General features: G+C 46.1%; 1 protein-coding gene across 1 annotated transcript in view; it reads left to right on the forward strand.

The window, feature by feature from the left end:
• LOC144818753 (alpha-2-macroglobulin-like) overlaps positions 1-15594 on the forward strand; it is a 1363397-nt gene that overhangs the window by 969883 nt on the left and 377920 nt on the right. Inside the window, exon 21 of the mRNA XM_078676468.1 lies at positions 32-158. Coding sequence (XP_078532594.1) covers positions 32-158 — 127 coding nt within the window. The remainder of the gene's footprint in view (positions 1-31; positions 159-15594) is intronic.

Raw genomic sequence — 15594 nt, forward strand, 5'->3', positions numbered from 1 at the left:
CTTTGACTCTTGCCTTTTTCTCTCTATCCAGATGCACATCGTGTTGGAGGACTCCAAAGATTTCCTAGCACAGCAGCTGGGTGGATCCAAGGGCACCGACTGCCTCTGTGCCAATGAGCAGGAGACCGTCTCTTGGTCGGTGACACCAAAAGCATTAGGTGAGTGTACACCTCATCTCCATGTCGCATGTTGGTGTTGCCAATACTAATTGGCTTCTCAATCCCCTGAGTACCCTATTTGTTCAATTTGAAAACGTTTCTGGAAATATATACATGTTTTCACCTTTATAGGGTACTGAAAATCTTTTTTTTTTTTTTTTTTAAATAAAGTAAATAGTTGCGCTGATCTTGTCGGACATGCCAGTGTTTTATGCAACCGCTGTGCAGTGTGAAATGGTTCGTTCTATATAATCCATATCTACATGTGAGAAGAAGTTAGAAAAAGCCTGACAGACTCAGGGAGAGGAAGATGCTCACTCACAACCTTCAAAGGGTATTTTATAGGTTCTGAACCCAGATCACACCTGGCCATTATTCTGGAAACTGAAGTTATTTTCCCCTGACAGAAACATAATTAAACAAAAGCGGTCAAGTAAATCACCCTCAAACACACACAGACCTTCCTGCAAACACCGTTAAAACCCTACTGAAAGGGAAACATACCCTTGTGAGTGTAAACAAATAAATATTGCTATATACAGATATCTCAACGCTTCTATTCATTATGCAGCATTCTTTATCTAAATGCATGACAGTAGTCACAAATAATTAGAAATTCATTGGAATAAACTAAAATGCAATATAAAGAAAATGAAGTGAGAAAAAGAATGAGTAATTATGTCTGATATAAGGGGTCAACTCTTAGTAGGTGGGTTATAGCAGGTATCAGCATAGAAGTGTAGAGTAGTGCAGAGTAGTGTCAACTTTCTGGTAGTTTAGAGAAAGATCTGGATCTGCTACATAGGTGGCTAGTGGATAGATTTGAGGAGTTAGCTCCCATGCTATTCCTAGAAAATCCTGTAACCGCGCCTCGGCACCGTGGTTCACTCCTTTTCTTGGTGAGCTGCGCCGAGAGTGTAAAAAAGCTGAAAGGGCCTGGCGCCACATGTATGATCCCAGTGACAAAAATAAATATAGGGAGCTCACGAAGCTCTATCACCGCCATATTATGGCTGGGAAAAAAGCTTATTATGACAAAAGAATTGAGGACGCGGCGAATAAGAGTAAAGAAATTTTCCGTATAGTAAAAGATTTTATCTCCCGTACCTCGATATTGCCATCCCACTCCCACACGGAAGCATGGGTCCATCAACTTGCAATCTTTTTCACCCCTAAAATTAAAGCTATTCAAGATACTTTTTCCCCTCTGAGTTCAGTATCTGTATCTGAGCACAGGCTCTCTCGGTTTCCATCCTTGGTAGTGGAAGGCCCCTCTCTTTCTGAGTTTCCCCCTCTGTCCCTACCTGCCTCTCTTGACCTTCTCACCCAGCTCAAGTCTGGCTCCCCGCAGGATCCCTGTCCCGCTAAATGCCTTGGAAAAGTAGCACCAGCCTTAAACTCCTTGTTTAACCCGGTGCTCAACATGTCTTTAAGCACAGGGGTGGTTCCACAGGCCTGAAAGCATGCCTTGATCCTGCCGCTTGTCAAGAAGCCCAATTTGGACCATCTAATCCATGCTAACTATAGGCCGATCTCCCTTCTCCCGGCTCTGGCAAAGGTGGTTGAGAAGCATGTTCACATCTCCCTCTCTGACTACATTGAGAGTAACGACATCCTTCACGATACTCAGTCGGGTTTTTGCACCAACATGAGTACGGAGACCGCTCTCCTTGAAGTTACTGATGCCATCCGGGAAGTTCTGGATTTAGGTGGAAAGGCCATATTAGTTATGCTGGATTTGTCGGCGGCCTTCGACACCGTTCCCCATGACGGTCTCCTTTTAAGACTCTGGGAGATCGGATTGCGTGGAGTGGTGTTGAAGTGGTTCGAGTCATTCTTGGCCGGCCGCCGGCAAACGGTCTGGGCGCCACCTTTCTCCGCCGACATGCCACCATTGGAGGTGGGGGTGCCTCAGGGCTCTATCTTGAGCCCCACCCTTTTTAATATCTACATGGCCCCTCTGGCGGCAGTGGCGGAGTCGTTCGGTGCCCAGATCGTATCCTACGCTGATGACATCCAGCTCCTTTTCACCTGCACTAAGGGCTCTGACTTTGATGGTATGCGGATCAGGGACTGTCTGGGAGCGGTCTTTGACTGGTTTAAACAGCACAGTCTGAAATGTAACTCCGATAAATCGGAATTGCTTTTCTTTGGCTGCCCGCCTGACCTGAGATGGAAGGCCTGGTGGCCTCCTGACATGTACCCTCCGGCAGATGCCTCTTCCAAGGCGAAGAATCTTGGCTTCCAGATTGATGATGGCCTTTCCTTTGGGCCTCAGATTCGCGAGCTCACAGGAAAATGCTTTGGCATTTTAAAAATGCTAAGGAAATTCCTTCCGATCTTGTCCCTGGAGCACAGAAAGACCACAGTACAGTCTTTGATAGGCTCCCGCCTAGATTATGCGAATGTGCTCTATCTGGGATTGCCAAAACTTCTTCTTGCGCGCCTTCAGCTAGTGCAGAACTCCGCTGCAAGGGCCATTTTCGGCCTTCATCGAAGAGCGAGTGCACCAGAGCTGCTTAAAAGGCTTCACTGGCTCCCTGTTGCGAGACGGATTACCTTTAAGGCGCTGACTCTCGCCTTTAAGGCACTTCATCTTGCAGGGGCTAGATACATCAGAAGGCGTCTTGCCTTTTATCGGCCCTCCAGAACTCTGAGATCGGCTTCTTTGGCCATGGCTTCTGTTCCTCCCATCAGACGGGCTAGAATTGGAGGCCGCTCTTTTCGATACTTGACACCACGTTGCTGGAACTCCTTGCCCGTCTCCCTTAGGAAAATCAGCAATCTACTGGTTTTCAGGAAGGAACTGAAGACATGGCTTTTTACCCAGTAATTTTTTCTGCTGCTCTGCATCTGCCCTGGATTGTCTCTCCTTCGGGTGTTTGTCTAAGCGCCGGGACACTCTATGGAGTAGCCGTGCGCTATAAAAGAGCCAAAATAACATAACATAACATAAAGCGGATCATCTCCATCCAGTCAGTGAGATGAAGGGATTCAACTGTGTACAATGTAGAGATATAAGCATATGAACACGCACACAACCAAGCACACTGATTTGTACCAGAGTCTTCCCAGCTAGAGATAGTGGAATACTCAAATAGAATATTAATCTAGCACATACGTAAATGCCAGAGATCAACGTTTACAGACAAGTAACATTCTTACATATCTGGCTGATAAGGAGTCAATGATTATCAACAAATACCAAGGGGGTAGCACTCCAAATTATTAAATAGTTTATAATTAAGTGATTTCACAACTGTATTAAAGTGTAGTAACATCAACACGATGTTGTATTCATCAACCAACTTGAACTGAGACGGTCTTTAAAGAAAGAATCAGCATTTATTCTCGAGTTTTGCTTGAAATAGTATACATCATATCAGCTCAGCTAACGTGTTTCTAAGTGTTTAAATGGACCTAGTGAATAGCTATCTGCCTGCTCTTTACATTTCCTTTCAGTTGATGGGCCCCTTTATTGAGCTGCTGCAGAACAGTGAGCTAAAATATTTGACAACTTTTAATGCAAGCAATAACTTTGGCCACTTCAAAATCTCTAGCAAAGGCTCTGTCAGTTGACATGCCCTAGGTTGTATTTTCAGAATAGACAGCCTTGACGATAACACCAATATTTCTGCCTAAGGTATGTCAGACCTTCACCTAAGGCAGCTTGTGCAGTTACTTATTCTCTTTCCACCTCCATATTACCAAATGTATCTAATTCTGTGGAAAGCATACACAGACAGCCATTCCTGTCAATTCAGATAGATGTCCGTGGGGCCGGTGGACATCTCTACAATTGGCGGGTGGAGATCACATGGGATTGCAGAGGTAATGTCTTTCCCCATCCTGACAGTAAACTCAGTCTGCCAATCTGTAAATCATTCCCTAATTCTTTACTTGCATTGTGTGGTATATAAACACTGATGTCAGAGCCCAAAATAATTAGATGATGGATTATGCAGAGCTCTTTGACAAAGCCACTAGGCAGTGCTTATTGATTTTGAAAAAAAGTCTTTAAACGTCTGTACACAGGGTCTGATTTATTGTGAAAACCTTTTGGTAAAGCCAGTAGACAGTGGCTCATTAGTTGTGACCACCTGTTATCAAATCCATTAGGTATAGGTATTTTCTATTGTATATAGTAAGTACTACACAACTAGTTGATTCCCTTATATTTCCATATGTAATATAAAGCTGTCTATACAAAAAAGTACCTTTTCTCATTTTTAAAGTATAAGCAGGGAACTCCTCACCCTGCTCAACACCTCTATCACCACCGCAACATTTCTCAATGCCTGGAAACATGCCAAAGTCAGACCAGTACTTAAAAACGTCTCTGCTGACCCCAGCAAACTCAAACGCTACTAGTCAATCTCCCTGCTCCCATTCCCAGTGAAAGTACTGGGAAAAAAAAGCAAATCATGACATACATGAAGCAGAACCAGCTACTCGATGCCTCTCAATCTGTCTTCTGCAGTAATCACAGCACCGAAACAAACCTGATCACAACCACTGACAACATTTGAACCTTCCTTGAATGAGAAGAAACAGCAGCTCTGATCCTTCTGGACCTCTTAACAGCCCTCAATCAATCAATCATTCAATCAGAACATTTGTAAAGTGCACTACTTACCCGTGTTGTCTCAAGGTGCTGAGGGGGGATGCTGCTATTGCTCAAAGAGCCCAGGTTGTGAGGAGTCTTGTGAAGGTCAGCAGGTCTTGGGTCTGGCGTAGGTGGGTGGGGAGGGTGTTCCAGGTCTTGGCGGCGAGGTGGGAGAACGATGCTGCTCTTCGAATGCGGGGGACTGTGGGGAGGGCGAGGTCAGCGGAGAGAAGCTGGCGTGTGAGGGTGTAGAAGCTGAGTCGTCTGTTGAGGTACGCTGCTCCGGTGTTGTGGAGTGCCTTGTGTGCATGGGTGAGGAGCTTGAAGGTTATCCTCTTGTTGACGGGGAGCCAGTGCAGGTCTCTCAGGTGGGGTGTGATGTGGCTGTGGCAGGGGATGTCGAGGATCAGGTGTGCAGCGGCGCTCAGGATGCGTTGAAGTCGTTTCAAGAGTTTGGCCGAGGCGCCTGTGTAGAGGGCATTTCCGTAGTCCAGCCTGCTGCTGACAAGGGGCTGGGTGACCGTTCTTCTTCTTTCGATGGGGATCCACTTGTAGATCTTGCGGAGCATGCGGAGGATGTTAAAGCAGGAGGAAGAGATGGCGTTGACCTGTTTTGTCATGGAGAGGGTGGTTTCGAGGATGACCCCTAGGTTGCGTGCGTGGTCGGTGTGTGTTGGAGCTGTTCCCAGTGCGCTCGGCCACCAGGAGTCGTCCCAGGCCGAGGGGGTGGATCCGAGGATGAGGACTTCCGTCTTGACCGAGTTCAGCTTCAGTCGGCTGTTCTTCATCCACTCGGCGATGGCTTTCATTCCTTTGTGGAGGTTGGTTTTGGCAGCATAGGGGTTCTTGGTGAGGGAGCGGATCAGCTGGAGGTCATCGGCGTAAGAGATGATTTTGAGGTCGTGCAGCCGGGCGACGTGGGCGGAAGGGGGGAGGCGCATGCTCTAGGTTCTGCAGGAGAGGAATGAGGTGGTCCAGTCCAGGGCCTTCTTTTGGATCCCGGCGTCGTGGAGGCATGTCCGTAGTGTTTGGTCGCAGACCAGGAGACAGCGTTTACAAAGCCGTCGTTACACCGCTGTATGTTTACAACGCGGGTTTTATAACACAAGTCGTTTCAACGACTTGTGCTGGAGGGCGCTGCAAGCTAAGGAAAAGTATGATTTACTATCCAACACCTTCCCTACTGTATGTAGACTGGTGTTGGAATAGTAAATCGTACAGTCCCAAAGTCCAGCGCCCTCCAGCGCAAGTCGGTGAAGCGACTTGCGTGGTAAAACCTGTGTTGTAAGATACCGCGATCAACATGATCGTATAATATTATCATACATTTGGCAGACCATGTCGAAGGCGGCTGACAGGTCCAGGAGGATGAGGGCAGCGGTTTCTCCATTGTCATGTTGGGCCCTGATGTCATCGGTGGCGGTGATGAGGGCAGTTTCGGTGCTGTGGTTGCTGCGGAATCCGGACTGGGACGAGTCCACGATGCTGTTCTCCTCGAGGCAGTGGGTCAGTTGTTTGTTGACGGTCTTCTTGAAGACCTTCGCCAGGAACGGGAGCAGGGAGATGGGCCGGAAGTTCTTGAGATCCTGGAGTCCGCCTTGGGTTTCTTGAGTAAGGTGTTGATCTCGGCATGTTCCAGCTCTCCGGGAAGGTTACAGTCTCAAATGAGATGTTGATGGCTTTCCGCAGATGGGGTGTGATGGTGGTGCTGGCTTTGTTGAAGATGTGGTGTGGGCATAGGTCTGACAGAGTTTCGGAGTGGATGGTTTTCATGATTTTGATGGTGTTGTCGTCTATGTTGGTCCAGGAGAGCATGCATTCGGTGTGGATGGTGGTCATGGGGGCTGGGGTCTCAGTGATTGTCGGGGCGGTTGTGGCGTTGAAGCTTTTGTGGATGTCTGCGATCTTGCGATGGAAGAATGTGGCAAGTGCGTCGCACAGGTCTTGTGAGGGTGGGATGTCGTTGGAGCTGGGGTTGGAGAGCCCTTGACACCGTATCCCACCACACCCTGATCAAAAGTCTGCACTACATCGGCATCCCAGGTGATGCTCATATGGATCACTTCCTTCCTCACTGGAAGAACACAGAGGATCCACCTCCTACATTTTACCTCCGAACACAAGGATATCAGCTGGGCTCATCTCTTAGCCCCATGCTCTTCAATGCATATATGACCCCAGTGGCCAACATTGTCAGATTCCACGGTCACAACATAATTTTCTACACAAACGACACCCATCTCATCCTCTCACTCACCTACGACCCCACCACCACCAAAACTAACTTCCAGAGATGAATGACAAGCATCACCAACAGGATGAAGAAGAACTGCCTGTATCTGAACACAGACAAGACAGAAGTACTGATGTTCGGCAACAGCAAAAACGCATGGAACGAGTCCTGATGGCCATCAGACCTAGGGCACGCACCCACTCCCGACCACCCCAGAAACCTCTGAATCATCATTGTCAACAAGCTTACCGTGAAATCACAGATCAACGCCTGTTCCTCCACCTGCTTCATTACTTTGGGCATGCTACATAAGATCTTTAAGTGGCTACCAGTACACACGAGATGCACTGTGAGACAGGCCCTCATCACCAGCTGACTGGAATAAGGCAACAGCCTCTACGTAGGAATCGCTGTACACCTCTTACAGAGACTTTAGACTATACAGAACGCTACAGCCAGACTCATCCTCAGCCTTCCCCGACAAACCTGTATCACACCCCACCTCAGGCAACTCAACTGGCTCCCCGTAGAGAAGAGATGCCAATTCATGGTGTCGTCATCTCAGCCTTCCCCGACAAACCTGTATCATACCCCACCTCAGGCAACTCCACTGGCTCCCCGTAGAGAAGAGATGCCAATTCAAGCTGCTGGTCTATGCACACAAGGCTCTACACAACCAAGGACTCATCTACATTAGCCAGCGCCTGAACATCCACCAATTGTCGAGAAGATTGCTCTCTGCCTCCCTCTCACTTGCCAATACTCTCCGCATCTACTGAAGCAAAAGTGAAGGATGTTCCTGTAGCGTCCTCCCAGCCTGGGTACTCGTAAATGACTTCACCACACATGGAGCTTGGTATTATACGTCTTTATTCCTGTGCATGTATCTGCGAACTCAATGATCTAGACATGAACCCTATTCACCACGCCCAAACGCTTACGTCATAGTTCTACATAGTCCGGCAGGAACAAAAAGTGTCCTGAAATTGCTGACTCACAAGACACCACATATCCCCCTTGTTAAATAAAAAATACAATTTGTGATATATATGTATATATATTTATTTATTTTATTTGAAAAGTTTTATATAGCACTGGCTAGACCCGGAGGTATCAGAGCACTTTACATGAGGACGAACATTGTTCTGTTGCGAGGATTCTGCACATACGCAGAACTATGCACGGGAAAACAGGACCTCAGTGAATAGGTGGTGTCCCAACCTACCACATCTGTACCCAAAATCCCTTACTGACTAGCTATAGTGTCTCATTCGTTCTCCGTCTACAGAAAAGCTGCCAATGATTAGACAACCCAGAACATGCACTCTATCTTGGAAATCGCGGGAGCCAGACACACTTTCGCCTAGCCACTCATACTTGTCCAGAATGCGAGTAATCAGAGACGCAGTATAGTGTAAAATGTTTATTTCAACTAACGCACTCTATAGTGCAGTACACGAGCCAATACTAGCAGCAGAATGCATAAACACAATATTGTCAGCATTGTTACAATTCTATAGAGTACAAACAGGGATGTCATGTTATAGAAAAAATGGAAAAGGACGAAACGACTAAACCACCCTCCCCGTGACAAGATATAGTTTATAAAACAGAAGACCTCTGGGCTTTGTCAGCAGACCCCCTAACTTCAAGGCCAAGATGCCATGTACACCTCGCAGGACAAACACAGGTCTTCTCTCTGGAAAGGTGTCTCTCCATGTGTGCACAAACAGGTTGTGGTTGCAATATTAAAGTACACGATTTCCAGAGGTGCAGCTGTGTGTAGCCTGTTATGTCTAGGTGCGAGGGACAGATCAGAACAGAATAACAAGGGGCATTGTTATTTAACCTTGAACATCATGTGCAGACTAAACCTCAGAGCACAGCAAAGAATCTGCAAAGCAGATAGTTCTCATGTGTAAAAGGGGCACAAATAAGTCTTGCGAAATAGATGCTTGCAGTGTCGTGCGCAAAAGCAGGTCCATGGCAGGGAAGCTCATGCTAATTTAGCAATTGTCGACAATGGACCTAAAAGCCTTACTACACCCTTCCCCTGATATGGCCATTGTATGTAGATCATACAAAAAAGCAAAGTTAAAAAAGTCTGAGCAGATAACAATCAGTGTGTCCATTAAATTTGGAAAAAGCAAAAATGAAAATTTGTGCAAAAAAAACTCCCAGTCCTGGAAGAAGTCAAAAGAAGAGAAAAAGAGGAGGAAGTGATAGGAAAGAAATGTTGAAAGCAAGGCATCCAGAAACCCAGCTGATGTCTATGGGAAACATTTACCTGATTCATCCATCAAGGTGTAAGTGCAAAAGAATGCAATACCCTCCAGAAGGACATCATTTTGATTTGGTGGAATAGTAAGATGCCATCCAATTTAGTAAGCTGAAGGAACAAGAATGTTTTTCATAGTCGGGTGCCTCCATTATAATTGATGGATAACTTGCGTGATATTCAATGTACCTCTGTAGTAGGAGACTCTGTGAAGCCTCACAGATATCCCATTGTGCCAAAATGCAGCACAAGCCAATCCTGTTACACTCTTGCTCATGAGCAACTAAGGGGCCCATTAGCCGATCAAAATCAGGGACTGGGCATGAGGTGTTGGTGAGACATAACTCCAATGCCCAAGTAAAGTCACAGCGGAGGCACAAAAAGACAGGTTGCACGCAAGTAAAGTAAGCAAAACAAAACGATAATCCATATGACACACTGAGTGTCGCAAGAGGCAGTGTACCGAAGCATTCATGCATCCGGTCACGAAGCAGTTGCAGCCGGCCTGGCCTGCGCAGTACCACAAGAGTGGCAGCCATTGCGTAGCAGGCACAAAAGAAGCAGAAAACCCACTCCCCATGACAATAGTAACGGTAAACCGCCAAAGACGCTGGAAAAGATAGAATGAATGAATGCAGGTATCACACCAAATATAGTCTGAAACGAAGTAACGAGGCCAGCACACACATGTTTAAAAAAAATGAGCCAGGCCTTGTGTATGAGACCAATTGAAAATGCAATGAATCAACTCCTCAAAATGTTGTGGGAGGTTTGTGTTTAAAAGTGTTTGAATCTCAGACGCCGCACTACTCACCTGGAGCATAAAGGTTTCACGTGCGGAAGTCAATGCAACTTCTTGTTGCATTAAAAGCGCCTTTAATCTGCTCATCTTGTTGAAATCTGCCTTCAAAGTTGGAATAGAAGGCCACACTGGACTATCCAGCGGCACATGCCGGGGTGGGAAAAGCATATTATTGCAACAAATTAAGCGCTGGAAAACCGTTACAATGTAAGGAATGTCAGCCTGAAAGCCACAGCATTTTTAGTTATTTAAAAAAGGACAGCTTCCTTTAGTAAGCAGTGTGAACGTGGGAAATATGGCTGGACCTGGTTTACCTTTTAAAACACATGCAAGATTCGGAGCTGAAAGGTTACAGGCCCTGTGCAACTGTATGTTTTTAAATACCAAGGAGTGGCCCACAGTGGAATGACAATCCTCCTCGGTTAGGTAAACATCGGTGTTGTCCCTTAAACATCGATAAATGAAAGGCAGAAACCACAGCTCATGTAAAAAAGCACCTCCAAGAGGTTCAAAAAGGCTCACAGGGTAATGTTTCATACAGGATGTAAATTGAAACAGTGAGAACGGTAAACTTATAACCCCATGAATAAACCAAACCACAGAATCAGATTCTGCCACAGAAAATGTTAGAGGGTCTATTTTCTCAATGTGCAAAAGAGTATAAGTTGCATCTTTCATGGACATAAATTGCTGTTTGTCTGTCAAATTTAACTGGGGAAAATAAAGCGTTAGCGTTAAAAAAATCCCATGGTACTTTTCCCATTTTCAATGTTTGCAAAGTCCATGCAAATTGCATTACTGAACGTAATTGATTTTGACCATGATATCACAGAGAAACATCTTCTTGCACGATGTCACTAACAGAGGACACAATATTATCTAATGTATAAATGCGGGAAGATAGTGTATTAATGCTGTTGTCGACAACAGCTAAAACTTTTTCCAAGTTTGCCTGGTCTATTTCGAGTAAACGTGATGCTGCTTTTATCTATGATAGCTTCCAAATTTCATAAGCAGCATATATCCATTTCTTTGTTCTAGGAGCTCTTGGTCCTAAGACAAAGTTGGTCAAATTAATATTATTGGACAATGTTGAGTGCTGTAACCATTGTTGACACTGTTTACCAACAAAGTAGGTTGGGACAGTATGTGAATCAGAAAATCTAGGGTCAGGCCTGTCATGTTTATAACCTATACTAAAGTTAAGGAAACGGAGTTGGCAGGCATTCGAACTATTAGGCCAGATTAACCAACCCAAGGGATACATGGCAGATTCCTTAAATTAATTATTTTTCATTAAACTCTGGAAATCTTCAATAGTATGATTTGTGTGTGAGCCCCAATTATTATATTCAGCTAAAGTCGAAATGGCTGGGGCGTTCATTTGTTTAGTAGTCGCCAGACCAAAACATGTAGTTTGGTAAATAGTATTATTCAAAAATAGCATTTGATTGGGGATGAAGCACACACGATGCAGGGCCTCAGAGCCTCGCACTTGCCAGTCTTTAGAGCCCAAATTGATTTTAGATCAATGGTTTCTTTCCAATGTTCATAACCATTTATGGCCAGATTATGGTGAAAGGAAGAAGAATATATTAATTTACTTTGTGTCAACATGAGTTTCTGAAAGGAGGGGCTATTAATTTTGAAATAGAAAGATTCAGGATTGAATGGGCTAAATTCTGTAAAGTAGGTATGTTTTTTAGGTCTCGCTTGAGCCAGCGCATGCGCTGAACTGGCGAGACATTTAATGTGTGGGCTTTAAAGCCGACCACAGCTTTTTGTCTTGCATAGAGCGTGCGGTTACGTGCACAATGACAAGCAGAGGTGCCATCTGGCTTTCCTCTCTCGTCATGGTGCACGCACATCACACACCACTCGCCAGCCTGCTTTCACTTTTGCCGTCGCGCGCGCGCACCACTCTCATTCTCCCGAATATTTTTTTTTAATCTCCCACTTTAAAAATGTTGGCATGTAGGAAAGTCTGAGTCTTTTTCCAGTACAGATTTCCAGCCCAATACTCTAAAAATAGCACAGTCATTTTTAAAATAACGTAATATTTGGGAACCGCACCTATTATCGTTTTCTCGCACAACTGGGAATAATTTAGTTCAATTGTACGAGATCCAGCCCAATCTCTCAAAACTGCCAATCACTCGTTGGGGGATAGGCAGAAACAGTTATAAACATCAAAAGCACGTGGGACCCTATAACCAATGAGCACTTTGAAATTCTGTGCAGCTGTTGGAAATTGTTTGAGGTGTCACCAAAGCTCCAATCATAGGTCAGCTTACACATTGAGTCCCTCCAGCTCCCAGATGAATCCTACAATATGTTCAACTATGAAGATTGGCTGTCAAGAAACCTGGAACTTATGATTAGGGCTAAGTGGGTGGCTGCCTTGAAGCTTCATAACGGATGTGGACTGGCTTTCCGGAGGGTCCGTGTAAGTAGCGGACAGGTGGCACCCTTCGTCTTACGCTCACGTACCCTTGTCGAACGTTTAGTCCTATCGGTGACAGAACTGTAGGGCTTTCTGTGACCACAGACAACGTTTATGTCTTTAATCCCACCTGCAGAGGAGGCCTCACCAAAAACCCAATGAGATTCGTAAATGCTATGTACCTTAAAGTGGCCAGGGAATTTAAAAAACGTTCTGCAAACAACAAAACTAGAGCGCGCGGATATTGAATCGTGATATACATTTGAATGCTGTAAGCATAGGATTGCATGACTATGTCCCCATTGAACAAGCTGCGCTGAATAGAAAACCAAATAATGTTAAAGGGAAGGAAAATCTAAAGTGAGTCCGACTTACAGATAAAAGTCAAACAAGTATCACAAATGTCTAACCGAAGTTTTTTACAATGGGAACACAAATTACAAGTGGCGTACAAAATATGTTTTAGGGCGTATAACGCAGATTGGTGAAATAAGTACCATCCAAATGGTGCGTGTTCTTAGGCTGACATTTCTGGGTTTTTTTTAACTCTTTTTATTATGTATAAAACTTAAACAAACAAGGGAATAAAAGCAGTACAGCTGAATATGTGTTCTAGGAGGAGGGAACGTGCGTTACAGTTAATACAAATCATCAGTGCAAGGGGGAGGAGCAGGGGGGAAATCAGAGTCATAATACATTGTAGCTTAAACAACATTAGGAATGTCGGGTCAGGGGGAAAGAGGAACATCTGTAATATCAGCGAGGGGAGGTGTACATATATCCCCCCGGTAGGAGTTCCATTGGCCCCAGAGTTTGCCCCACTTCTTTGGTCTGCTGCATGCCACATACACCGTCTACTCTCTAAACATACACTAGTCCATGTTCTCCTTCCATGCCAGGACGGTGGGCGGTCTCTGGGAACCCCACAACTGCGCAATGTCTATCTTGGCCACCATATTTCCAAGGGTCGCCCACTGAGTCTGCGCCACATCATAATCAGTCGGTTCCCAAACATTCAACAGACAACGCCTAGCTTCAGGCAACAGCGCAACACCCGTGACCTCCTCCATCACCGCATGCACTCGATTCCAAAACACTACCACTTCCGGGCACTCCCAAATTATATGGAGGAAAGTACCAATTAAACCGCAGCCACGCTTACACAACCCATCCACAGAATAACCCATACGAATCAGGCGGGGGCCGGTCACATAAACCCGATGCAGGATCTTAAGTTGTACGAGTCGGAGACGGGCCGGAATCGCGACCTCCTTAGGTGAGGATATCGCCGATTGCCAGTTCTTGTCATCTAACTCTAGACCGTCACTGGTCCAGACCTCTCTGAGTTGCGGCAACAGGTCAACTCGATCGTTAATCAATTTCTTATATATCAGAGAAATAGTGCTGTCGGGAACGTGTCCATCAAGCACCCGATCTTCGAGCGGAGACGAGTCCGATATAACAGTACCTTCAGGAAAAACCGAACGCAACGCGTGGCGAATCTGCATATAAAGGAAGAATTCCTTGTCACTCAGCTCATATTCTACCTTCAACTCCTCAAAAGTCTTAATCCTACCCTTGGCCCAGAGATCACTCACCCTGGAAATACCGATCATATCCCACTTCTCAAAACCTTTCGTCTTCCATAGGCTGCCCAGTCTTTCAGACGCATAGAGCGGAGTCGCCCGGGTCAGTCGATCCCTCCATCCCATTGCCGCAGTCGCAAAGTGCCAAACTCGCACCGCTATCTTAGTGGGTCCCGAAAGTTTCCCTCCATCCAATTTGGAATACAACGCCCTTTTATAGTCTCCACCCGGTAGCAACCACTTATCCATCTCGAACGCAGGATTTAATGCAGAACCGTACATTCCATGGTTGATCGCTCCCAGCTGAGAGGCCCAATAGTATCGCCTAATATCCGGAAGTGCGATACCGCCAGCATACCAGGGGAGCGTCAATTTGGCGAGGGCAATCCGCAAACGCCCATCCCATATCAACCGCCTCTGCAAACCCTCCACCTCCCGGAAATAGCTCGCCGGGATGACATCAAACGTGTTCTGAAGCGCGTATAAAAGGACATCATTTTAAAAAGAGCTGCGCGCCCGAGGGGGGGACAATGGCAGTCTGCGCCAGGCCACAACGTCAGATTTTAACCATCGGAGCGGAGGAAGCAGATTACGATCATAACGGACCCCGGGGTCTAATGTAATAAAGATCTCCAAATATTTAAATCCCATTTGCGCCACCTGTATGGGGCAGCTGCGCGGCAAAGAGGGAGTGTCACCCGAAAGTACGTAGTCACAAGACTTGGTCCAATTAATCACGAGGCCTGAGTTCCTCCCGAACGAGTTAAACACATCAAACAGTACAATCAACGACTTTCGAGGCGACGTGAGATACAACAAGATGTCGTCTGCATAGAGTGATATTCGATCCTCAAAGTCAGGGGTCCACTGAATACCCCTCATCGACGGTTCCCACCGCAGCCATGCAGCCAGGGGTTCCAAGGCGAGGGCAAAAAGAAGCGGGGACAACGGGCACCCCTGCCGCGTGCCCCTCCCAAGAACAAAGGACGGAGAAACCCGTCCATTCACCACAATCTGAGCTAACAGATCCACATACAGAAGCTTCAACCAGCCAATGAAACCAGGACCAAAACCAAACTTTGCAAGGGCAGCCCAGAGATACGGCCATTCCACTGTATCAAAGGCTATCGTAGCATCCAAGGAAGCCAAGATGGCCGGTTCATGCAGTGACGCTGCTCTCGCGAGAACGCCATGTAAGCGCCGCAAGTTCAATGCTGTATTACGATGTGGAATGAAACCAGATTGATCCAGATGGATCAGGTCACTGATAACTGTTATCAAGCGGTTTGCAAGCAATTTTGCATAGGATCTTGGGCTCCGCATTCAGAAGCGAAATAGGCCTATAAGATGCACAGCGATCCCGCGGCTTCCCTTCCTTGTGAATCACCGCAATGGTCGCAAGTCGCTGATCATGGGGGAGGGAGCCGATGTCTCGCGATTCCAGGAACATATTACGAAAATACGGCGCCATTTTGTCAGGATGCAGCT

This window comes from Lissotriton helveticus, chromosome 2_1 (assembly GCF_964261635.1).
Source record: "Lissotriton helveticus chromosome 2_1, aLisHel1.1, whole genome shotgun sequence".
Lineage (NCBI taxonomy): Eukaryota > Metazoa > Chordata > Amphibia > Caudata > Salamandridae > Lissotriton > Lissotriton helveticus.